General features: G+C 43.1%; 2 protein-coding genes and 2 long non-coding RNA genes across 5 annotated transcripts; 2 read left to right on the forward strand and 2 right to left on the reverse strand.

The window, feature by feature from the left end:
* Positions 1-1835: 1835 nt before the first annotated feature.
* Positions 1836-6276, reverse strand: EEF1A1 (eukaryotic translation elongation factor 1 alpha 1). Its single transcript, XM_067532633.1, has 8 exons — positions 6144-6276; positions 5193-5382; positions 4139-4318; positions 3736-4032; positions 3354-3504; positions 2908-3164; positions 2561-2795; positions 1836-2239 (listed from the first exon to the last, which is right to left on the reverse strand). Exons 2-8 carry the CDS (start codon positions 5334-5336, stop codon positions 2115-2117), a joined length of 1389 nt encoding a protein of 462 aa, XP_067388734.1. The 5' UTR covers positions 5337-5382; positions 6144-6276; the 3' UTR covers positions 1836-2114.
* Positions 6277-6366: 90 nt separating this feature from the next.
* Positions 6367-9088, forward strand: LOC137143050 (uncharacterized). The gene is made up of 2 exons (XR_010917094.1): positions 6367-6580; positions 8922-9088. It is a non-coding gene; the product is annotated as an uncharacterized lncRNA (long non-coding RNA).
* On the reverse strand, positions 8241-24857 carry LOC137143049 (uncharacterized). 2 transcript variants are annotated; one of them, XR_010917093.1, is made up of 4 exons: positions 24750-24857; positions 24613-24691; positions 9123-9195; positions 8241-8483 (listed from the first exon to the last, which is right to left on the reverse strand). It is a non-coding gene; the product is annotated as an uncharacterized lncRNA (long non-coding RNA). The 2 variants fall into 2 exon arrangements; XR_010917092.1 differs by having other exon boundaries at positions 9052-9195.
* On the forward strand, positions 14543-16425 carry LOC137143047 (uncharacterized). The gene is made up of 2 exons (XM_067532635.1): positions 14543-15205; positions 15916-16425. The coding sequence occupies exons 1-2, from the start codon at positions 14836-14838 to the stop codon at positions 16341-16343; spliced, it is 798 nt and encodes a 265-aa protein (XP_067388736.1). The 5' UTR covers positions 14543-14835; the 3' UTR covers positions 16344-16425.
* Positions 24858-26561: the final 1704 nt, after the last annotated feature.

Genomic DNA, 26561 nt, shown 5'->3' on the forward strand with positions numbered 1-26561 from the left:
ACGTATGAACTGCTTATTCTTATCCAGAAAATGTATCTGAGGTATGAGACTAATTGTTTACCTAACAATCTGAGTAACTGTTAGAAGGGTGAAGGAAATAAAAAAAAAAAAAAAAAAACAGTACAGAAACACACTAGCCTTCCCCTATCTACTGTGGCTCTTCCTCATCTTACATTGCAAGAGGCTTAAGAGTGAAGTTAGGTTGCAATGAAAATACAGGTGCACTAGTGAGGCTGTATGGAAGTTGGTGCCAATCTTTTTTTTAGCAATACTAACCATTCTGCCACTAAGTTTAATAATCTTTGCTACCTTATTTGCAAAGACTGGGGGAAAAGATAGAAATAATTATCAAACCTTTTACAATCACTGTGCAACTGAAACCTGTATATTAACTTGCTTCAACGGTCAGTACATTAGTGCTCGTTTATTTTACAGATACTGACCACCGCAAAACTAATTACAGCTCAAATTCTTAATCTCTCATTACAAGTTCTTATTTCAGACAGCAAAAGATTTTACTGGTAATAGATTAGTTAGCTCTTGTTAATTAGTAGCTTTATGTTTTTCTTGATCCCAACACAGCAGCACTAACTTCATTTCTTCTGTTACAGTGTGTCTACAGATTACATAAGGTTTGAATCTGGCTTGGTTAAACAAGTCCTTTCACACCAATTAAGTTCCTCCCCAGCTTTGAATTTGGCTCCTCTGGCATTCTAATATCAAATCCAAACAGGCAAAAAGTGGAAAAGTAGTTTTCCTCAAGCTATAGTGAAGTTTTCAAAGCCCCAGTAGGCCCAACGCTATTTAAGTATAGATGTGCCTTCCAACATGCCAGCTCATCCCTTTTAGTCACTAGTAAGCTAAATACTAGTTCTCCAAATTTTACTGAGTAATATTTTATGATTAGTGATTCAGTGTTTTTAAGCCAAACTTCAGGTTACTTTTAAATCTAAATGGATGTTAAGTGTAACTAACTTTAAATTCTATTTAAAGAAGAGTTTTTCATTTAGATAGTTGTTTAACCACCTGAGATGTGTAACAGACTGAAGTTAAATTGCAGGATATCACAATTTAAAAGTAAGCCCCATGAAGGTTGCTTTTGTTGTAGCTTCCATGGAAGTGTCCCAATCTACAGTACTAAAATTAAAAAATTATTCAAAATGGTATCTTGGAAAGCATTACCAAGAAATGTAATTGAATTTTAAATTTAAGTAAACTGATCAGTTAAAACCCTTATTTACACAAGTTGATTTCAGCATCCAAGTTTTTAAAGTTTATGCAGCTTCCAGACCTAACTATGCTAGTCATCTGGAATAGAGAAGTCAAATTACTAAATGACTTAAGTAAATGCATGGCTGTAGTTTCCACACCTATGCATTTAAGGTATGGACAAACTGGAAAACAAAGTGGAAATTGAGCTCATCAAATATGTGCAAGATGTCCCAACTAACCTAATTGTACTTGGCACAGAAAACAAGTTTGACCTTTGAAGTTACTGTCTAGCCCACCTTCCTCAGACAGAAGTCTTTGTTTACTTAACATATTGCAGATGCACCACTCTGAAATACCACGACTGCAACTGATTTGTGCATTGTAGCCGGTATCTTCAGTCCATGAGGAAGCACTGCCCAGTGTTTAAGGACTTCCGGGTTGTAAAAATTCTCAAGCTGAATTCCATTCTACTATTAAGGGACATTCAGACACTCAATTTTTATTTCTGCTGTACACTTCACCTTTAACTCACCCAAATATAAATATTCATTGAATTTTACTTTAACCAATTGGATACAGCTTTCCTGTAGTGCCATCATTAATCCAAAGAACACACAAAAATATTAGCATTAAACTTTGTTTTAATGGTCTCAAATTTTGTGACAGATTTTTGGTCAAGTTGTTTCCATTAAAAAATTTACTGATTTAAAAACTAATAACTTAAACTGCCACGAAACAAAATGGTCCACAAACATTCCTTTCCTTCTGAAGCTTTTACGATGCATTGTAATCATTAACCAGTCTTTTACTATTAAACTTAAATGGCCAATTGAGACAAACAGTTCTGAGACCGTTCTTCCACCACTGATTAAGACTGAGGTGGCAGCTGATGTACAGAATTTTCATTTAGCCTTCTGAGCCTTCTGGGCAGACTTTGTGACCTTGCCCGCTCCAGCAGCCTTCTTATCAACTGCCTTGATGACACCAACAGCAACGGTCTGTCTCATGTCACGCACAGCAAAACGACCTGGAAACAAATGATGACATTTTATTATTTTGTATTGGAGTATACAGATACACCCCCTGAATAAGGCAACCTCTGCAAAGCAAGACCAGGGCAGAAAACAAACATATAAAACTGAAACAGTGAGTGAAATTTAGAGTAGTCTGAATACAAACTGGAATTTGGCCTCCACAATTTTAAATGTTTATGAGCATTCGTAGTCTGTTCAAAATCTTCTATTAAGTTTTATATTTCAATGACACTTTACAAAGTAAGGTGGATGCCACCCAAGAAACAATCAACATGCCACGAATATACAAGACGTCATTTTAGAGGACCACTTACCCAGAGGAGGATAGTCAGAGAAGCTCTCGACACACATGGGTTTGCCTGGGACCATATCAACGATGGCAGCATCTCCAGATTTCAGGAATTTAGGACCATCTTCCAGCTTCTTACCAGAACGACGATCAATCTTCTCTTTCAGTTCAGCAAATTTGCAGGCAATGTGAGCAGTGTGGCAATCCAGCACAGGGGCATAACCAGCACTAATTTGGCCTGGATGGTTCAAGATGATGACCTACAAGAAAAAACAGAACTTCAAAGTATTCACTCTAAACAAAATAATCAGTCTATATTTGCATCAATCCATAACTATGTTTCAAAGATCTTCAAAAGGTTCTGAAGAGTACCTGTGCAGTGAAGCCAGCAGCTTCCATTGGGGGGTCATTCTTGCTGTCACCAGCAACATTGCCACGGCGAACATCTTTCACAGATACGTTCTTGACATTGAAGCCAACATTGTCACCAGGCAGAGCTTCACTCAAAGCTTCATGATGCATCTCAACAGATTTTACTTCAGTTGTTACATTGACAGGGGCAAATGTTACCACCATGCCTGGCTTCAGGATACCAGTTTCCACACGACCAACAGGAACAGTACCAATACCTGAAAAGAAAAGGAAAAAAAAGCTACTCTAGAATGTTTACTCCTTCCAACTTAACCAAGATCTTACACAAGCAGGTGGACATGTCAAAAAAACACTATTCACCAAATAAAAAATAGAAAAAAAACAAAAACAAACATTCTGGCAAATGTTGCCATTTTATTACAGATTATTCCTCACAAAATACTTACCACCAATTTTGTAGACATCTTGCAAAGGCAGACGCAGAGGCTTGTCAGTTGGACGAGTGGGTGGCAGGATACAATCCAAAGCTTCTAGTAGGGTAGTTCCACTGGCATTGCCATCCTTACGGGTAACCTTCCATCCCTTAAACCAGGGCATCTGTAACAAAAAGAGCACAAATATAACTTTCACTTGTCCTTCCTATTCCCAAACCCCAGTATTTCTAAACACATTTCCCTCCCTTGATATCTTAAGGTAAATTTATGAAATATGGTACCTGATCTTGATCTCACGAGTTTTAAACAGATATAATGCATGTTTCTTAACCCTGACAATTCACCCAGACAGTCCCTCCAACTTATCTGATAAACAAGGTAAACACAAACTTACGTTAGAGCTAGGCTCCAACATATTGTCTCCATTCCAACCAGAAATTGGTACGAAAGCTACAGTGTCTGGATTGTAGCCAATTTTCTTAATGTAAGTGCTGACTTCTTTGACAATTTCCTCATATCTTTTCTGGCTATATGGTGGCTCAGTGGAATCCATCTTGTTCACACCAACAATCAGCTGTTTTACACCCAGTGTGTAGGCCAGAAGGGCATGTTCACGAGTCTGCCCATTCTTGGAAATGCCAGCTTCAAACTCACCAACACCAGCAGCAACAATAAGGACAGCACAGTCAGCCTTTTGAAAAAAAAAATTAACTATTAGTTTCTCTTGCATGGACCACAAAAAAAAGGTCTCAGAAAATACTAAAACCCTTAACTGAATGAATGTTTTGTTTACATACTTGAGAGGTGCCAGTAATCATGTTTTTGATGAAATCTCTGTGTCCAGGAGCATCAATGATGGTGACATAGTACTTGCTTGTTTCAAATTTCCACAAAGAAATATCAATTGTGATACCACGCTCACGCTCAGCCTTCAGCTTGTCCAAAACCCAGGCATATTTGAAGGAACCTTTGCCCATCTACATGTGTTTAAAAAAAAAACAACGTAGTATTAGTACATCTTGCATTACTTTTTGAATGGCAATTTAAAATAATTTGTATGCTAATGAAAGGAGCAAATTCCTAAAAATAGTACAAGGCTGCTGTTGCAGCTAGTTTTCTGTAACACTAATACAGCTTTGGCTTGAACAAAATTTGGCACAACTGGTGAGAGATTCCATCTGTTTTCTCAGTTATTTTACCTGTTGACACTTTAGCACTCATCTATTAATTATATCTAACACATCTTTTAAAGTTAGACCTTGCAAAGCCAAGCCCTCATATCAAGTGTTCGCTGCAAGTTCTTGTTTTCATACCACTGTAATCTCTTCCACATCTAGAATATGTGCTGTTCACCCACAAGCAATTTTTATAGCTAGTATAATGTTGCCACTCAAAGTCATTCTCATTTGATGCCTTCTCTTCTACTACAAAGAAATGAAAGTACACGGATGATGAACATATGCAGCAGGCATAGGCAGCAACACCAAATGTGTTTCAGCTTGAAATAGGAAGAGCCACGTATTCCTCAAGCTTTACAGAAAAACCTGAGTGCAGCAGTTGCTTACACAGAACAGTTTAGTGGTGCCTGTCTGAATAAACACCCAGCCAGACGCTGGGAACTCTTGTCAATCCCTGCTGTTATTGAAGTCATTGGGTAAGTCAGGTATTTTGTCCCTGCCTGAGAGAGGTGTGTAGATCTACTGTTTGCAGAGTGGTTTAAAAATCACGGTTGGACTGGTGTTATTTCACCAACTGCGGCTCAGGGTAACCAAAGCAGGCCGCTCTCAGACACTCCCGTTTGCATGGAGCCTCGGGGATTTGGCTAATTAAATTTTCGGGCAGGGACGGTACCTCCGCAGCTTCCTTCTCGAACTTCTCGATGGTCCTCTTGTCGATGCCCCCGCACTTGTAGATGAGGTGCCCGGTGGTGGTGGACTTGCCGGAGTCAACATGGCCGATGACGACGATGTTGATGTGGGTCTTTTCCTTGCCCATGCTGGGTGGCTGGCGGCGTCCGGCTCTCTCGTCACAAAGTCAACACCTAGGAAGGGGGAAAGCCGGCAGGAGTCACCCCGGGCCGGTGCTTCGCTCCCAGGGAGCCGCCCGGCCCGGCGGGGGGAGCGGCCTCGCGGCTGTGACTAGGCCCAGGCGGGACTCGAGGGCGGCGCGCGGCTCCGCCCACCGCGGGGGGGCTCCACACGCGAGAAGCGCTTCCCGCTCCCCACCCCCGCCGGCTCCAGCCGCCGCGCTGGCCGCTGCCATGCGGCCGGCGAGCGCGGAGCCAAGGCCGGGCTCCTTTGTGTGGGTAACTCACTCCGCCCTGGCCGCCGCGTCCTCCATTTTGTGCACCGCGCGGGGGACGCGGCCATCTTCGCTGAGCAGGCGGCAGGGAGGGGGAGCGGCCCCGCATTCGGGAGCAGCATCCGCCGGGGAGCCCGCTCCCCAGCCCTCCGCGCCGGCCCGCACCGCCAGGCTGGGGATGGGAGGGGAGGGGGGGGTTGGCTGTCCCCCACCGCCGCGAGGGGGGACTGCAGGGGCCCCCTTGTATCAACCCCTCCCCCATCCGGGACCCAGCCTCCTCCTTCCTCCCCCCCCGGAGCAACACGGGGGACACGTCGCCATTTTGAGGGAACACCCCACAGAGGGGGCCGCCGGCACCAGCCCCCCAGGCCTTCCCCCCTCCCCTCCGCGCGCGGGGCCCCACGCGCAGCGCCTGATCCCCCGGACCCCCCTGTTCCGGCCATATGGGCCTGCTCCGCCCCACCCCCACCCCGGGGCCTGCTCCGCGCGGCCGCCTCTCACCTGCCAGGCGTCGGCAAACCCGTTGCGAAAAAGAGCGACAACGTGAAATCGTGGCGCTTATATATCCTGCGCCGGGGCGGGGCCTGCGGGACACGTCACCGCTCCCAGCGTTCCACTCGCTCCTCCCCCCCACCGCCGCGCGCCGCTGGCGCGGTGCCTAGCAGGGACTCCAGGGAGGGGAGCGGGGACAAAGTGCTGCGCCCGCCCCAGCCCCGCCGCCGGCCGCAGGAGGGTCACTCCTCGCCCCGCCCCGCCCCGCCGCCAGGTCTGTCCCCGCGGGGAGTTGGGTGACGGCCCCTCCCGTCTGCCTAGACCAGAGGGCGGACTCCGGCCGTCGCCTGAATCGCGGCTGCCCCTCCCCCGCCCGGCGCTGAGCGAGCCGGCCAGCCCCCGCCGCCGGCCGGGGGGCAGCAGCAGAGAGGCACCGCGGGTGGAAGGTAGCGTTTCCCCCCCTCTCTGTCCCTCCCCACACCCCGTCCATATCCCCAGCTCATCGCCCTGCGCTGCCCCTTGCTCCCCCCCATTGCCACAAACCGGGCCCCCAGCGCCTCTGCCCATTCCCCCCACACTGCCCCATGGTACTTGTCCCGCCGCCATACAGCCAGCCCCTACCATACAGCCACATAGGTGCCCATCCCCCCTACAGCCACATAGCTGCCCATCCCCCATACAGCCACAGACCGTCCCTCACACGCACCCTGCCTATCCCCCCCTGCTCTTTGCTGCCTGCCCGCCCCTTCCCCCTACAGCCATGCGCCTTTACTCCAACCCCCTGTCTACCTCCCCCCCCAACCAGCCCCTGTACATTCTGCCCCTTCCCCCTATATCTATACTCTCTGCCCCCACCCCCTTCCACATCTCCCTTGTCTCCTTTCCCATAGCACACACCCATGGAGCCCCACCCTCTTGTCTGTTCACTATATATGCTGGCCTCCACCTTAAAACATTCTCTACTCCTACCCAGCATATGTATGTACAGCCTACCCTTCACCTCCTACCTTCCTTAAATTCTCATCTACTGCCCCATCCCTCTAAACTGACCTATGCCCTCAGCTGCTCAATCATCCTTCCCCTTTCCATACATAATTCCTGATTACCACAGATCTTGTCACTTCCTCCAATGTTTTCAAATCACCTCTACCAGATCTAGTGTGGGTAGAGTTACCATCTTTACATCAGGAGTGCGCAACTCAAGTATGTACCTGGGCTACAGGTGATGTTAGCCAAAGCTAGGAGGCTTTGAGCGGCATGCTAATGCTGGGGAATATAAAGTGCCACGCCAAATTTTTTGCCATAGATTTGAGAGGAGGTAGGGGTGACAGACAGGAAAATAGGGTAACTGGTGAAATCTGGAGCTGTCATAGTTGTCAATTTCATGGCTCAGATAGAGCCGTGAAATTGAAATGTTTTCTGGGCACTGGGCTTTGAGCCAGGGAGGGGGGCTATCACCGGGGCAAGTTGCAGGTGGCTGCCGGCCTGGGAGGTGGGTGACTAACACCCAATCTGAGCTGGGGCAGAGGAGGCTTCTGCGCCGGCTGGGACCCAGGGATGTAGGCAGGTGGCTGCTGCCCATCTTCAAGCCAGGGCGCTGGATGCTGTCCCTCGACTTGGAGTCGGGGCCCAGCTTGCAAGATAAGGAGGCTGCCACCAGGCTCCCACCTGGGAGCTGGGACCCGGTGGGAAATGGGGGGCTGCTGCCCGCTTCCCTCGGAAGCTAGCGGCTGCTGTCTACCTTCCAGCTGGGAGCTGTGACTGGGCAGGAAATGGGCGGCTGCCATGCGCCTTCCCCAAAAGCCAGCGTCTGCTGCCTGCCTGCCAGCCAGGACCAAGCGGGCAGCGGGTGGCTGCAGTCTGGCTTCCTGGGAGTGTAGCGGCTGCCGCCCGCCTCCCAGCTTGGAGCTGTGACCAGGCGGGAAGTGGGCTGCTGCCACCGCGTATCACAGGTTGAGAAACTATGCCCTAGAGAATGCTCTCAGACAGACCAATTATGCAAAGATCCTCAGCACAGAGAATAGGAAAATGTTGTTCAAACCATAAACTGATCAGCCTGTGTTTGTCTGTAGTTGCTCAACACACCAGAATTTAAGAAAAGCCTTTATTATCTTAGGAGCTTCACAGGAATGGCAAAAGTCAAAGCAGTCTTATCACAATGGATGCAGCTGTAGAGATCCGGTACATTTTAATTTAGTGGACTTTTCTTCTAACACTAGAAAAAATACAAGGTGATTGACATTTTATATACACATCTTCAAAGTTACATCAAGACAGGCCAAACTTCCAATGGGCATTTGTTAAGGTAGTCTCTTGTCCCTCCTTTTTGCAACTGCCGCTGAATCTTTGCTAGAATAAGAGAAACAAGTAGAAGAAACAAAAAGTTTGAAATCTGAGCTTAAAGAGATGTTTGAGTGTCTAGAAAGTACTAAAAAAAATCAAGAAATCAGATTTACAAAAAATTGGACTAATACTATATTCTATTTACATGTCAAAATTTATCTTGGCCAAGAGAACCATTGATTGCACTGGAAAGCCTAACAAATTAGTTATCAAATTATGTCAGCTGTGAGATGTAAAACAGCTCACAAAAAGAGAATATTATTGTGGATTGAATTATTTTCTGGCCTGTTCACTAGAGTAATCTGAGTAGGAAATCAGAGTAATCTGTGTAAGAATGCTCATGAATATTCCAAAATTCATATAAACGTAAAAGAGGGAAATTCAGTTCCAATAAAATTACTTGAATGCAACAGACAAATATTTTTCCATTTGTCACTTTTAAAGGTGCCCTGCAAATGACGGGGAAGAAGAAAGTGTGTGCCCCATTTCCTTCTTCATGCTGTACAGAGAAGACCTGAAATGTTACTGCCTCTGTGTGTGGTGCACACACAAATATACATATATGTACACTCACTCTATAGAGACACTGGTCACAGTGAGAAAGCTTCCACTTCATGTTCAATACTCATCATGCATCTTGTGTACCTCAGCAGCCTTCCAGGGCTCCAATGAAGCTGTGCTGCCAGTGATTCCTTCTGCCTGCAGCTTCCCTTGACTTCTGTTGGGATTGGGAAGAGAAAGAATAGGGAATATTAGTAGAAAAGTTAATACAGCATGAGGCTATTCACAATATGGATGAGGGGAATTAATTAAAGAAACATGCATAGCCCACTTTCAACAGTTTTCCCATTTGGTGGGAGCAGTTAATTGCAGCGCTCACTGTTCCCCATCCATAACTATTCTTAGGTAACTTTAAAGCACCTAAATTAGAAGTTCATTCACCAACATATAAATCCCCAATCCAGCAAAGCATTTAAACAAGTGTAACTTTAAGCACTTGAGTAGTACGCACTGAAGTCAATGAGACTCTTCATTTGTTTATGAGTATGTACCTACTGGATTGGGGCTACAAAGCAGAGGAGCAGTGAGAATTTTAAATAGTTATCTTTGCATTCCAACTTTACTGTAAGTTTCTCCAACTCAGACAGATCCAGCATGAAGCTCACTGCAAGCTGTAGTCTAGTGTTGCATTTTTTTTTTAATTAAAAAGATTGCAGGCCAGAATTTGACTCTCTAACATAAGTAAAGTTCACATAATTCCTGGTGGGTTTGCCCCAATTAAATGCATCTGGAGTGTGTGTGTAAACAATATTATATATAGTTCTGGCCAAAATTAGAGGAGTTTTTAAAGTTTGAAAGCATGCTTTTCACCGAAGTTTAATTAATTTCAAAATATTTTTATTTAATATAGTACATAACTGACTAAACTAAGGAGGGGGGAAAAAGGAAAAAAGCACACTAACTAAAAACCTGTAAGACAGGTTCAGATAATATTAAATTAATTCACTGATTTATGGGAAGGAAAGAGACAAATGTTAAAAGGTTGGCAATTTCCATTTTCTCAACAAAAAAAAAATGTATACAAGGAAAAGTAGGGATAATTTAAATGCAGTTCAATTATTTTTCAGAATGTTAATATTACATATCATACCAGAGAGGTAAAAAATAAATTCAGTCACATCAAATAATTACCTGAGATCACATGCAATATGGGGGAGAGGGAAATGGATGATTTCCCTGAAATGAAATTCTGTGCCTTTTTGAAACCAAAAGACAATACACTTTATTGTTAATGGAGCCAAACATTGATATCTGGATCAGGCGGATAATGTTTGATCAGAAAACTGAATACCATTTCTAGCCCTTACTTTAAAAGAGATCTAAAAAAGCTTTGTTTAAGATGGTTCAAAGGCAATTAAAAAAAAATAGTATAGAACAAACAGGGAAGTGTTTCTCATAAACTGATCCTTTCAGTTCCTGCCATTCATTGATACATGGGTTAAAATGTGTGTGATAGTTGACAAAAGTTCTAATTCACAATGAAACTAAGCATTATATTTAAACAGCCGTCAAAGATTTCTGTGATCTAGTTTCACAAATGGAACCCTTTTTTATCCTGCAGTGGATATTGTAGATAGAAATTACCATCTTCCCTTCAAAGTGAACCAATCTGAGTTTTCTGGCAGGAATGTTTATAAACTGGAATATTTTAAGCAAGTGTTAATTTGGAATGCAAATAGTTAATTTTCAATCTTTCAAGGGGTAGTCAGTGACTTTCATTTCATATTGGGAGAACATATTTTAATTATTTTCTCTCTATAGCCCCTTATAAATCAAACATCTCCAAGTGTTATACCAAAATTATAAAGGCGGTTGCCTTTACAGCAATGAAGTCATTTTGAACCAGAAGTCATATTCCTGAAGACAGCTATAACTTCAGCAATACACAGCTGAAGGTCTGTGGACCTCATGGGAAATATCTATTTAGCTATGGACCCGCCTGACTGAGTCAGCAGTAGTCTCTCCATTTACTTGAATGGCAGTTTTATCATGCTCAGTGTAAGACGAGCCACTGCCCCTCAAACAGAAAGGGCCATTTCATAGAATATTGGCTACAGAAGGCAACGTACACCTAGACTCAGAAATTGCGTACAAGAATTTGCGTACAAGGGCAGCCAGGGATTGTGACACTTTAGGGTTTTGAAAGGAATACTTGCTGGCTGTTTTCCAGGGCAAATGGAATGCCACAATGGAAGGAAAGAATTAATTATAATCTTCATAGCTATAAATTGTTAAAGCTGGGCCATTTTGATGGCTCTTATGCGACTCTGAATCTGCCAGTGAATAAATCAATAAACTTTAAAACCAATTCTGAGCATTGGCTGAAGCTCTGGAGTGAGCAGCAGAACACATTTTTTTAGAAGTAGCTTTGAAGCCGCTCTCTGGGACCTATGTAGAATGTTTACCATATTACCAACCCTACTTCGGATGGCCTCTGTGTTCTGGAGCAGCACCACATGGACATTTGCTTGGGCAAGACGAGGTGGATATGAGTGGTTCTCATCTTATATCATTTAACTGAGACTAGTATGAACAGCTGTAGTACAGAATTACACAGAAGTTGGCTTTCTACATACACGGACATGCACAAGGGGAGGCAAGCAGGGGCACGGGCCCCCCCCAGTAATTATCAGGGGCACAGAACTCCTTTGGCCCTGCAGCCGCACTGGTGATGGGTAGGGGGGAGAGCAAACTCCTCATGGCCCCAGAACCACGGGGAGGGGAGCAAGTTCCTGCCAGGGCAGGGGGAAGGAAGATTGAGTTCCTGCCGGGGCAGGGGAGGGAATAGCAAGCTCCACTGTGCCCCCCCAAAAGGGGTTAAAGTTAAATTTCTGCACCCGCCCCATACATACAAGTTATAAAACATCCAACTGTCCCAGGAAGGAGTTAATGGGCAGGCAGACGGGACATATTGCATAAGATATCCAAAAAAATGTTTGCCTTTCACTTAATATGCATTTAAAATTAATTTAGGCACTTCTATGGCTCACATCGCTGTGGTATCTGAGCACAAACATTAATGCTTCATCCCCTCACACTACTCCAAATCCTCAGAATAGAGAGATTAAGTGAATTGCCCCAAAGCACACAGAAAACCTGTGGCAAAGCCAGGAACCAAACCCACATCTCAGGAGGCCCAGTCCAGTGCCTTAACCACAAAATCATCCTCTCTCTATTTTCATTAGCTATAGTATTTCAGTTACAGAAAATATTTTATTTTAGAGCATTAGCTCTTTTGGATAGGGACTCCCATAGACTCTAAGGTCAGAAGGGACCAATATGATCATCTAGTCTGACCTCCTGCACCATGCAGGCCAGAGAACCTCACTCACCCACTCCTGTAGTAAACCTCTAACCTATGCCTGAGTTATTAAAGTCCTCAAATCATGGTTTAAAGACTTTAAGGTACAGAGAACCCACCAGCAAGTGAGCTGTGCTCCATGCTACAGAGGAAGGTGAAAACCCCCCAGAGCCTTTGCCAATCTGCCCTGGGGAAAATTCCCAATATGGTGATCAGTTAAACCCTGAGAATGTGGGCAAGACTCACCAGCCAGACACCCAAGAAAGAATTATTTGTAATAACTCAGAACCACCCCATCAAAAGTCCCATCACAGGCCATTGTATTGCATGTCTACAAAGTATCTTGCACACTTATAGCACTGCACATGACATGCTATGCATCTGATAAAAATTAAGTGGGTTTTGTCGTTCCCTCTCTCTCGTCTGACACTCTTATTGAAGTCTCTCAACTACCATTGGATCTTCCATTGCCCAAAGTGCTATCAGATCTCCCTATTAAGGGCTTAGTCCTGCAAATATTTTTGTACTCAGGCAAATGAGTAACCTCACAGAAGTCAGTGGGACTACTCACATGAGTGAAGTTACTCATGTGCAAGTGGCTGAAGGATGAGATTTTAAGTGATGAACATTGGCAGGTGTTGATAGGACTAATTCCTTTTACTAGTCAGGTTTCTAGACAAAGTTACTGCAAAACTTAACGAACAAGGTTTAAAACGAGATGAAGGTGTAGAACTAGTCTATTACTCTCTTGTCTAGTGTAGAATTACTCTATTACTTTCTTACTTCAATTACTTTCTAGGTAAGCTGTCTTTAAACATCTAATTTATTCCTTGATAAATTGAAGAGTTTTTGGAGTATCACTTTGTTAAATGCAATTTGATCTGCAAAGCAGTGAGATTTTATTTTGTAAGAACAGTTAGAGCTCCACTGTGTACCTGTGAGAATGCAAGTGTAAGATATACATATGTGCACAGTATAAGAGAACAGAGAGACATCTTTGACAATGTTCTTGTGCACGGGAAACCTGTGCAGTATTTGACATTTTACAAGAGAGCTTTCATTTACTATGAGATCAACCCCATATTTATTTAAAATGCCACTGTCAACATGTCTAAACCAAATATTTGACAGACTTTAAAATTTAAAATTAGGCTAGTCTCTCCCCGCAGTTCCTGCAGTTTCACTTTTAAATTCATGAGTGTCATTGTGAAATAAAGGAATTGATTTTCTATAAAATCCATCCCAAATTTAAACATATTAAATTATCAGAGACACACTAGAAGATAAAAATGAGTTCACATATTCGATCATCCTCAGCACTCCTGCCCGCCTGACCCTCCCCCCCCTAAAATGAATACATTACGTTCCACCATGCATGTAAAAAAAATCACACAATTTTAGTACCCAATCCAATAAACATTTATACACTTAAATTTTACACATGGCAAGTCCCTTTGGAGTTAACAGGGCCACTTACATGCATAAAGGCAAATACAATCTTCACAGGCTCAAGGCCTCAGTGAACTATATTTATCTGATCTCTGTATTGCCAGAGGCTCCCCATGCCCCCTCCTGTATGTAAATATTTTAGATTAAGTGTTAGTGTAGACTGAGGATGACTCTAAGCATACATTAAAAAGGTAACTAATGCTGCATGTACAAGTTAGAAATGTATTTTAATTTGTTAGTTTCTAGGATAAATTAACAACTTCTACATAAATGTATGAATTGTTATAAAATTCCCTTTTGCCCCTTATGGTCGCATATCTTTGGAAATTGCACATTCTAATGAACAGTGTTTATCGAATGTGTGGATTTTTAATAGAACAACTGGGGCCATGTAAGTACCAAGAGATTAGATAAAGAGCATTCTGACGACTGGATTAATTTAACATGGTTAAATAATTTAAGCCACTTAAAAAAACCTGATTTTGTAACCACTTAGTGTTGTACTAGTGTGGATAGGACTTATCTAAAGGTCCTTTCTCTGAACAAAGGACTAGAAATTACATTTTAAAATGATTTTTTGGGATGTTGCAGATCTGACCAAAATTGGAGACACACCTAAGTTATGATGAAATTCCCAGGACTATGCCAAGTGAGGTGAGATACTGTGGGGTGATACTTATGGGAAAGAACCAACAACTTACATATTTTTAGATGCAAACCCCACAATGCTCATCCTGACCACTCTGATCATCAGTTTGAACTCTGCTGCCCTTCAGCCACACCCCTCCTCCCTTTAAAGTCCCAGGATTTATTAATTCCACTTCCTTCTTGGTCAGCGTGGAGAGCTCACATAGCGTCTTCTCAGCTGACCATGGAGACTTCACGCACGAAACGCTCTCCCGCTTGGAGCATACTGGAGCTGCTGGATCTTATTGGCATTTGGGGAGAGTAAACTGTGCAGTCACAGCTCTGCTCTAGCCATAGGAACTATGATACCTATGACCAGATTTCTCAAGCCCTCAAAAGGAGAAGGGCTATGTGTAGGACATGCTGCAGTGCCGAGCAAAAATCAAGGAGCTGCAGCAGAGCTACCAGAAGGCCAGGGAGGCAAACCATCCTTCTGGTGCAGAGCCAAAGAGCTTCTGCTTCTATAAGGAGCTAGAAGCCATCTTCAGCAGTGACCCCTCCACCCCCAAGACACCCGTGGACACCTCCGTGGCCCCAGGGTCAGCGGACACCGGAATCAACCCCAACGACGAAGTTGTTGATGAGGAGGTGGAGCTGGAGGATGACCTGGAGCTGGGGACCAGTTCGTTTAGTGAGGTGGGGAGTCAGGAGCTCTTCTTGACCCCAGAAGGTTGCAGCTACTCCCATACCTGCAGCTCTTGGGTGCTAGATGCAGGAGAGGGGTGCTCAGGTAAATGGTTTTTAAAATTGGATGCTGGATGTGTATGTGAGTTAAAACGATCCTTTGGTTTTTTGCGTTATAGAGATGGTTGAAAGGATAGAAATACACAACAGTAGATGCGTTTGCATGTGCTTCCCATCCCCCTCTTCAGCTAGGCACTGCAGTGGAGAAGAGTGTTAATGCACGCCAAGATTTCATGGGAATCTTCAAGGGAGTTCTCAAGAAAACTTTCCTGGAAATATTCGCAAATCCGTTGCCAAAAGTTCCTTGGCAGAGCAGCTTTGTCCCTTCTGCCATTGAAAGTAACTTTACCACACCAATTAGCAATCACTTGTGCAGGGACCAAAGAGGCACACAAGCGAGCAGCATAGGGACCCAGTTTGAAGCTGCTTCCATGGAAGAGATGCACCCTAGCGTCCCTGCTTACTCTCAGGAGTGAGATATCAGCTTCTATGGCCTCCGGCTGTGGAAGATGGTGGCACAGTTTACAATTTTGTCCCTCTCAACCTGCATCAAGACATCAAACAACCTTCCACCTGTAACCTCTTCTTCAGATTTATGGCCCCCTCCCACACCCTGGGAAAAACTCACCATGCCCTGCTTCACCATGGAGCTGTGTGCTTGTCAGGGGACAGTGAGAGACAGGTATATTTAATAGTAATTCATCAATGCTGTTATTGCACTCACAATAATGTTCATGGTACATTGTGCTTCTGTAGATGTGGCCTTGGCAGTCAAACATCCAACACCTGCCAAACAGCTGCGACTGATAAGGAGGAGCAAAAAGGAGATGTTCCAAGAACTCCTCCACTCCTATGAGGCAGACAAGAAAGAAATAAGGGCATGGAGACACATGGACCACCAGGACAGAAAAGAAAACCAGGAGCAAGTGATGGCAGGTCACAAGCGCATGATAAAAGCCATTGAGGAGCAAACAGAGCTGCTAAAGTTGCTAATCACGCTGCAGACTGAAATCATGCTTGCTTGCCCCCTCTTGCAGCCAATACAGAACTGCTACCCGTGCCCTCCTCAGATTCCACCCACACATGTCTACAAAAAAGTCCCGGACTGTCTCAGTAACCCCTTCACTACACCCCTTCAGACAACTACCAGAACTACAATAGCTGGACTTACCCAACTGGGATAGCTTACACTGCCCTTCACCGCTTTCTCCCCTCCAGCCCCATTTTTGTGTTTATTGTCAATTACGGTTATTTAGTAAAGACATAACGTCTGAAGAATAAGCACTTTTTATTTGTCTCTTGCACACACTGGATGCACGTCTCATTGATGTATGGTGCAAGCTGGATAGCAGTCAGCATGACACGCAGTGCAGTTTACAAAGAGACACCTTATTGGGGCTCATTGTCAAAAGAGTACCTGGGCCTTCCTGATTCAAACAGCCCCCCATTGTGCCCCTCTAACAGCCCTAAAATCAGGCTGCTCATAGTCACCTGTAAGGTGATCCGCCTCTGTGCTCCACCCAGGGGCAAACTTTTCACCCTTAGCTTCACATAAATTACAGAGACCTCCAGTGAGTCTTTAATATGCCAAATGCACATTCAATGGTCATTCAACATCTGCTCAGCCTGTTATTGAAACGCTCCCTACTGCTATACAGGTTGCCAATATAAGGCTTCATGAGCCATGGCATTCAGGGGCAGGCTGGGTTTCCCAGGATCACTATGGGCATCTCAATGTCCCCATTGGAATCTTTTGGTCTGGAAAGGAAGTCCCTGCTTGCAGCTTTGTGTACAGGCCAGTGTTCCCGAAGCTGCGTGAGTCATGCACATTCCCTGACCAGCCCATGTTGATGTTGGTGAAATGCCCACAGTGATCCACAAGCACTTGCAGTACATAGAGAAGTACCCCTTCCTGTTTATGGACTTCCATCACAAGATGGTCGGGAGCCAAAATTGGGATGTGCGTGCTATCTATCACTGTGCCTCAGTTAGGGAATCCCATTGCTGCGAAGCCATCCACTATTTCATGAACATTGCCCAGAGTGACAATCCTTCATAGCATGATGTGATTACTGGGCCTGCACATTTGTGAACACACAACACCAATAGTGGACTTCCTCACTCCAAACTGATTAGGGACCGACCAGTAGCAGTCTGGAATTGCCAGCTTCCAGACGGCGATTGCCACATGCTTCTCCACCGAGAGGGCAGCTCTCATTCTGGTGTCCTTGAGCCGCAGGGCAGGGGCGAGCTCCACACAGAGTTCCATGGAGGTCGCTTTGCACATTCAAAAGTTCTTCAGCCATTGCTCGTCATCCCAGAGCTGCATAACAATGCGATCCCACCACTCAGTGCTTGTCCCATGCACCCAAAAGTGACAGTTCACTGTGTGCAGATGCTCCATGAATGCAAACAGTAATACAGTGCTGTTCGATTGCATGACACACAACAGCTCAGGCTCCTTGGATTCCAGTTCAGATTGGGCGGTCATGATATACTGTGCGACCAGCCATCATGTGTTCAGAACACTGACAACAACATTGGAGAGCAGTGCAGGATTCATCTTTTCAGCTAGAGATGGTGGGCGCTCAGGAAATGGGGGTCACTGAAAAATGCCATGAAACACAGTTGGAAACACACGGAATGATGGGACAGAAATGAATGCATCATGAGACATAGAGCCCGCACCCATGATGCACTGTGGCCCAAATGCTTTCCCACAACTCCTAGTGGCACAAAGTGATGAGTTGCACAATGGGACAGCTGCCCACAGTGCACTACTCTTAATGTCGATGCTAGAGCACCAAGTGTGCATGCACTTTGGGGACACAGTGAGTGCTGTGTGTATGGGCACAAGCGCTGTAATTACAGTACTTTTTGATCACCGCTGTAACTTGCATCAACAAGGCCAAAGCAGGCAAGTTAAACTAAACAGGAACAAGACACTAGGTGAAAGAGATAGGAAACTGTTTTTTCCAGAGATTTAAAAGGGTCTTTACTACCTAGGTTCTTGGATAACCACAAGATCCATACATTACATGATATTGATTCTTGAGATTTTCAGCTCAGTTACTGAATGATTTATTTTTCATTATTAAACTGTTTAGCCAATCAGCAAGTCCATTTTAGTCAAAAACAGAATCCAGAATTTCCACCCATTATACCTGCTCAAAAAAGTGATGAGTATGAATTCCAGGTCATGCTTATATACCTACTATCAAATCACAGGCAAGCTTAAGATCAGTAAGAACAGCCTGTAGCTGAGCAACTTATTAATAAATCCCAGCAGTTATCATACCAAGGCAGTCTGACTTACTAGTGAGAAAGCAGCAGGGCATAGAATGTCTGTATGACCCACTGAACAGGATTTTACATTTGTGAATGTTTTATTGCTCATGAAAATGGCCTAATACTGATTTAAATCAGAGACAATATGTGACTCAGATGTGCACAAGCTTCCCACATAACTCTTCTAGGATTAACAGCTGTTTCCATGTCCCCCCTTCTTTTGCCGAACTACTCGTATAAAGTTGTGTAGTTCTGGGGAGTTGTGAATTCAGATTTAGAACAGGAATATATGTAATTTGTAGGCTACCTGATGGGAGCTTCTTGAGACTGTCAGTCCCTGGTAAATGACCCCAACATGGCAAAAAGCCAGTGACTAAGAAAAATACAGCAAATAATTATGAGTGGGGGGAAAGGGGAGGAAAAAAAGACACTCATTGCTGCTGAACTTCTTTCAATGTTTCTATAGCTCACCTATGCTAGAGAGCATAGTGCCTGGGGCAGCTTGACCACTCCCATTTTAAAAGGAAAAAAGGGGCTTGCTCATAGTTTGTCTCTAATACACATCCCAAGTCAGCATGGGAAATGGAATTCCTGCACAGAGATGGCCATTTTGGTAAGTTAGCTGTTCTGGAGCAGGATAGAGAATGGGGAAGAGACCAGGGATCACTAGACGTTACTAGAACCTCTTAGTTCCCAGCATAGTGGACAATGGGCCAGATCTTCTGCTGCTGTAAACTCATATAGCTTAATTTACTTCAGTGTTGCTAAACCGGCTGACAATATGGCCCAGGCATTCAAAGAGTGACCAAGCACCAATGCAAGTCAGAGCTTTAGAGAGGTATAGGGGAGGGGATGTTGTGGAATAATCACTATGGTATAATTTGTTAGTGTTAAACTGTTCTGTGGTTTTGCCTGAATATTTTTGGTGTGTGTATATTACAGCATTCTCCTGTCTCTGGTGGATATATTTTGTGGTGAAATAAACATTGGTATTTTATTTTACCACTTTCTATGGAAATCATGGAGGGACCCCAAAATACAGATACTCTATGCACCCCTTACTCATTGTAAGGAATATCCAAGGAATTCATTATGAAGATTCGTGCAGTCACTGTGCACAATGACAGATAGCAGTGAATGTTTACAGAAATTTGCTGAGTGGGGGTCAATCTGGCTGACTTTTCTAATTTTTGTAATCGTGTATTCTCTCATCCTGCAATACATTTTAAAAATGTTTAAATCTCTTGCCTCTCATGCTGTTAAGTGATAATTTAACTTGAGCCAAGTGGTTACGCTTTTCCTTTCAGGAAAGTCTGGTAAGGAATTGCTGTGCCAAGCAGCTTGCTCAACTCCAGTACTACCTCTTAGCTTCATTCAGTTTATCTCGAGGCTGTGGCACTGTATAACATTTAGTCTGTCAATAGAATACTATTGCAATTCCACTGCCTGCCAGCCACTTGCACCACTTTGGTAACCGTGGTTACCACATCAAATCATTTACAAACATCTAAAAGGATGCTGGAAAATTGGAAAGGATTCAGAGAACCACCATAGGAAACATGCCTTATAATGACTTGAGGGGCTCAATCTATTTGTTTTACTGAAGAAAAGATTAACCCAATTATAGCATATATCTGTGCTACAGAGGCACAGTTATGGTGCCGCAGCTTCACAGCAAAATTTTTCACAGCCCTGAATGATGTAGCTACATCTACTTAAGTTTTAGGTGTAGATCAGACCACAGTCTATAGGGACCTACTCAGGCAGACTGTATCCTATACTAGAAGAATCTAGAATCTAATCTAGAGACAAAAGGCAAAAGACATAAGAAGATCCAATGGAAGTGGAAGCTAGAATAATTCAAACCAGAAACAAGGGCCAAAGTTTTAACAGTAAGTAATTAACCACTGGAATATCTTATATGGGGAAGTGGTAACTTTTCCATCAGTTGGAGTCTTTAAATCAAGAATGAATGTCTTTCTGAAAGTCCTGCTGTAGTTCATCTGCAAGTTATTGAACCTAAAGCAGGAAATTCCTGGGTGAAATTCAATGGCCTGCATTCTGCAGGATTTTGGATTAGATGATTATAGTGGCTCCTTCTGACCTTAAAACTATACATTTATAACATGCTGCAACAATACTAATAGGGTAGAGGAACCCCATGCTGCTGTAGAAGCTCTGCCTTGCCCCCTGCACACACCCCATATTTTGCTATCTAATGCAGCAGCAACATCTCCCCAGCATGCAACACTATTCAGAATTAAAAAAAAAAATAGATTCCACATATACTTAGAAATATGGAAGGGAACCACTGTTACTCTGATTCAACCTCTAGCAAAGGAAAGGTTAGAACTGTACTTTAGAAGGGGGAGAGGAGATGAGGAAAAATCTGAGCCAACAGACACACCCTACCATCCCCACCAGGCACAGAAGCAGCTTATTCCACAGTTGTCCATTATGGAGTTCCTTGAATCTTCCTCTGAACCATCTGGTACTGATCGTTCTGAAAGAAGGAATACTGGACTAGATGGACAACTACAATAATAAATAACTCTTCTGACAATTTTTATGTTCCTAACTGATGATCAAAAATATGCTCACAACAGCACAAGTGATTTCCCACAGATGATGGTAAACAGACATGACTGTTGGCAAAATGTTTTGAATTGTAAAATACTGTAACATCCTGAAGGTGGATTCATATATAATACTTGCCTGGTCCATTCAGTTGTAATATTAGTGGAAAATAACAGCCATGCACTTCAGAGGTTAAAAGCCTGTATTAAAAGTTGCAAAGAGTAGACTTCAGCCCCTTTAAACTGTAAACTCATGTGAGTCAGCTCCCATGGCATTCAAGCGGAATTTAAGAATGAATGTCAGCCAAGACTGACATGCCGAACTGTCAGACTCTGCCAAACTCTAATGCCACAATCAGAGAGGATTTAGAAGTTGGGGGAAGGAGGGAGAAATGAGCATGCTATGAGAGATACAAACCTAAACTTAAATATGTGGACACATTGCATGTCAGGGAATCATTACACAAGTCAGTCAAATACGCCCAACAGTGGAGTTTAGAAACAGAGGTTGATAATAAACTGCCTAGTGAGTCATGTGTTATTACCCTCTGCTGGCTGGAATTGGAACTATTCAGCAGCCTACAGTACTTATACTGCTAACTAGAATCAAGGCTCTACTTTAATGTAAATGGTAGGTAGAGCAGGAGGTTATAAATTCTAACCTCGTTGGATGCTCAAATGTGATGCTTTTTGCTGCAGTGAAAACTGAATCCCTAAAGTGCTCAAAACTTTAAGCTCCTTGATGCGCACTGTGAAAGCTACCAGGTTACAAATAATTAGTAATCAAAGTAATACTTTGTTCCAATACTAAAACATACAAATATTTTTAAAGGTAACTGCAAAAGGCTAGGATTAGAACTGGTTAATTATTTTATTTAAAGCTCCCACCCCATAAAAATGGCTATTTAATTAAAAGCAGACATTTTTTGGAGGGGAGAAATTCATTAAAAAGCCAAACATTCCAAAAATTGTCAGTTTTTGGCTACTGAAAAATTCCATCTGGTGTGCTGAATGTTTTCAATAAAACCAAAAAATTGTATCTGACGGGCCAGTGTTTTGCTTGCTGAAAAATGTTTCATTTTTGGATGAAAATAAAATGCAAAAATTTCAACAAAAACTTTTTTATAAAGCTTTTGTCAAAATTGTTTGCAGAGGGAAAAACATTTCCTGATCACCTCTATTTAAGATCACAGAGCACATTGAAACAAACAAACAAACAAAAAATGTAGGATGTACCAAAGTGTCAAATATATTTAGAAATTTTAAGTCTTCACAAATCTCTAAACTGATTTAGGAGCATAAAGAGTTTAAACTTTAGATATATTTTACACTTCAGCATTAAACCCACAGATTGCACTATTTTTCCATTCCATATGAACTAAAATTAGAATGGTTCTTTGGTGTGAAAAAGGGGACAAATTGATACAGTAAGTGAATACATTGATACAAAATGTTACCCTACATACTATTTTAACATACTTTGATGAGAGCTCGGGTAACTCCTAGGAGCATGCGAACTCCAGTTTGAAAACCACTGGACTAGTCGATCTGCCAAGCTAGACTTTCTTAGGACCATCTTCCCTGAGGCATCTATGAAATGCATGGGCTTGTAGCTCTCTTACCCCACTCCACTCTACAGAACCGAGCCACTTCCACTTCAGCTATCTTACAGCAGCCAGGCACTCATGGGGCAGGCTTTCAGAGGTAGGACTAAGCCTTGGCAATACAATATTAGATCATGATTTAAGTAATACTCACACTGTCCACAAACAGCTCTGTCCCAAAGAACTCACCATATTTGGAAAATGAACCTGCCTGTCTTTACTACTCCAGTGAGTCTAAAGGGGCACCATACCATTCTGGTTTATCTTCTAATAATTAAAAAATAAACAAAATTCCCAGTGGATAAAATAAGCAGACCCCATTTTATAACAGCGGAGGTTATAAATGAAGCATTTATTGAAGTACAGAACATGGTAATCATGTTTGTCAAGTACATAAAAGCTACAAAGTCATAGGAGAACCTTTTTTATTTGGCTAAGAAAACTAAAATAATCAGATTTTCTGAAAATCAGTCTCTTCTATTAGAAAAAAGGATAGTAGGGCAATGCAGGAAGCATGGGCTGCCAGACAGTCAATAATGTCAGTGAAAGTGAGATCAAAGGGAGAAGATACTAAAAATAGAGCAAACTGCAGGTATGGTGGCATGAAGTTTCTCACATTTGTAGCTCTGTCTGGATTGAAATGACAGCAGGTTTGATCACTGGGACTAGATCGCAAAAGATGAAATGAGATAAATATGCAAGAGAAACTCATTCCTCAGCCCTTGAATTCAGAAACTCCCCAAACTGGTTCCTACCTTGGAAGCAATTCAGCTTACAGTTGGTGTAATGCACCCTCTCACCAGTGTCAGTTTTTTGTCTCTTTGTTAAATGAGAAAGTTCAGTCTACCTAGCTTCTTGTAAACCTCCTTGCCTTTGATCTCTGAATTTCATTATGAAGTCTGCACCCAGCATGCATGCATGCAATCTGCTCAAGAGACTGCCCCTCAAAGCCTTGCCTTAACAAACCTGTCTTTAAAAAAAAAAAGAAAAGAAAATCTAGTAAAATCTCAGCGGCAACTGTGAGAGTTATCATACAGATGCCTTTTGCCAAGAGGTTATGCTACTTTAGGAGGTTAAATATTTGTCTTGTCTTTTCCAAAATATTAAGCATAATATTAAAATATTAAGACTATGTTAGGGATTAAATAGCTGCCAATTTGTCTCTCTCTCTCTTTTTTAAAACAACCTAGGCCCATATCATACCAAATCTTCACTAGGGCATCATCTTCACTTCAGCTACAAAAAGCATGAAGTCATTTTAACCATAGCACGACAAATGGCATTGCAAACTATCACAGCTTTTTTGGGGGGAAACAGTGTTGTCTCATGATTTGAATCTGGGGTCTGCTTCCAGCTCAGCACTGACTTAGTTTTAAGTATGTCCTTTTGTGTCTGTGTGCCTCAGTTTTCCTCTCTGTAAAATGGGTTCAGGATTCAGTCTTTGGGGTACACAGGTTTTCCAAGCTGTAGAACTCTTTAGCATCCATACTTACCATAGTTTTAAAAGAGTGGTAAGCTTCTAATCATTTTCATTGCAAAGGCAATCTTCAAAACTTGAGGTGATGGCTGAAACTGAAAACTTACATGCCTCCTGACAATCAGGAGTTGATTACAGTCCTTCCGAAAGCCTTTGGGGGATGAGAAACCAGGACCTACCGATCCACCATTTTGCTGGATGTGTTTGTGTTTAGAAGGTAATCGTCATATTAGCCTTCCCCAAACTCCCGAGGCCAGTCTTGCCAGTAAGGGTACATTTAGACTGCCATTAGACACCCCCGGCTGGCCTGTGCCAGCTGACAGGCTCACAGGGCTGTTTAATTGTGATGTCAATATTTGGGGTCAGGCTGCAGCCCACGCTTGGGGACTCTCACCCCTTCCAGGGTCCTGGAGCAAGCCCCCACACCTACACTACAATTAAACAGCCCCTTAGTCCAAGCACCATGAGCCTATCCGCCAACTAGTGTCCAATTACAATGTCAACATACCTTAATACTTCTCTTCCTAACGGAGGTGATGTCAGACTGGATGCTTGTTACCTGCTTTAAGACCTGCAGACAGAAAGCTCTAGATAACCATAAAGCATGACTATTCATACTTTATTATCATATTATACTTTACCAACCAGTAAATTCCTAGTCATCTTGTGTCTCAGAGAATCATTTAGTCAAACCCTTTGCAGGCCCAGCTCAGAGGTCTTTCGTCAAGTCTTACATAGCCTTTTTCCCCTTTGATTTTGAAAGCAGAGGAGTTAAAATTCAGCTTGAAGCCATTATCCTTTAAAACATAACAGTGTAAGGTGCTGATCATGCGATGGGCTGCATGTGGGTGCAGGGGCTCTCCCAGGGAGAGGGCCGAGAACTATTTGGAAAGGTCTTGAGCATTCTTTTAAGGGTAGCACTGAAATCAGAATCAAGCGCTGTTATGGTGCTATACACATTATGATGAGATACAAATAATAATGCTTTGTTATTACTGAACTAATGTTTTATCTGCTCTGTGGTTTCATTTTGGCTCACTGGCTTCAGATCCAAAAATCCTTAATCCGATCAGTGTTTTAACAGCCCTTGTAATTAGGTCCAAATGTTTTGTGCCTTGAATAACTGCTTGTCTTAAATTTCTATAATTGTCGATCATATACTTTCTTCCTTCCCTTCTAGAGCCTATCATAACAGAATGCCTATAAAAAAATGAGAGTCCTGTAGCACTTTAAAGACTAACAAATTCAATTTCTGCAGGCATAAGCTTTCATGGGCTTGCATCTGATGAAGTGGGTTGCAGCCCACGAAAACTTATGCCTGCAGAACTTGAATCTGCTAGTCTTTAAAGTGCTACAGGACTCTCATTGTTTTTGCTGCATACAGACTGACACGGCTACCCCTCTGGAACTTTTCAGAATGCCTATAGTGTAGCCATTCTGAGGGAGGAGGAGGAGGGGGCGCTGAGTGTACTGCAAGCTTTTCTATATAGTGTGGGGGCCTGCCATCATTCTCTATTGTTCCACAGGCATGCACCCGCTCAGCAATGTGTTTTCAGTAACTCTAAACCCCTTCCTTTGTGTTTTCCCGCTACCAGGGATATCTGCGCTAAACAGTAACCTCCTTGCCTCGTGCACTGAGACAAAGAAATGTACAGCGAAATAGTTCTGGCTCATGACTCAACTAAAAAGGTCTGAACCAAACTGCAATCCCCTTTTTCGATTCCTGAATCATACATTTTGATTCAGAAGATTTCCAACGGGCGGTGGTGGGGTGGGAGGAAGGAGGAATCTGCAAAGAGATGGTTTTGCTTTTTATAGAAAAACGTCTGCCCCCTTGTAAAAGCGTGTTTCTGCGGCATACCTAAGTTGCACATTCTCTGAAATAGTTAATCTTTGAAGCTCAGATAGAAGTGACATATACTTTGTGTTTAACATTCACTGATCAGAAACAGACAGATGGGCCCAACTTTTGATTTTTGTTTGGCATGTTTGTGTTTTCCCAATAGGTCCTTAGCCAGAAGTGAAGCCTGCTGTTCCTCATAATTAAATTTCATTTATTCAAACTGGATATGTTGGTGTTTTGACCACTTGCTTAATAAAGTTGGTGTTTCAATGGCCAAAAGGAAGCTTTGAAGCTAGCACCTTGTTAAGAAAGGGGGTGGGGTAAATCACTGTTCCCTGGCCTTGTGGTTTCAGTCTGTTCTTATGTAGATGAAACAAGACTGATGTGCATTGATTTTCATAGAGGATCTATTTTTGCAATAAGATGACACCGGAAGCACTTCTAGAATGAAAACGATGAACCTGGAGAATGTAGCCAACACCAGCAAAAAATATAGGTATATAGGTTTTGATTGTGTCTTAATTTGAGCTGACAGCATTTCACACTGGTCTTGCCATTTTTGCCTCTCCATGACTCTTATAAAACCAAGATGTTTTTCTCAAGGAGTGAGGAAA

Source organism: Emydura macquarii, unplaced genomic scaffold, assembly GCF_026122565.2.
Source record: "Emydura macquarii macquarii isolate MOO-44397 ecotype Brisbane River unplaced genomic scaffold, CSIRO-AGI_Emac_v2 contig_3295, whole genome shotgun sequence".
In the NCBI taxonomy this organism is placed as follows: Eukaryota; Metazoa; Chordata; order Testudines; family Chelidae; genus Emydura; species Emydura macquarii.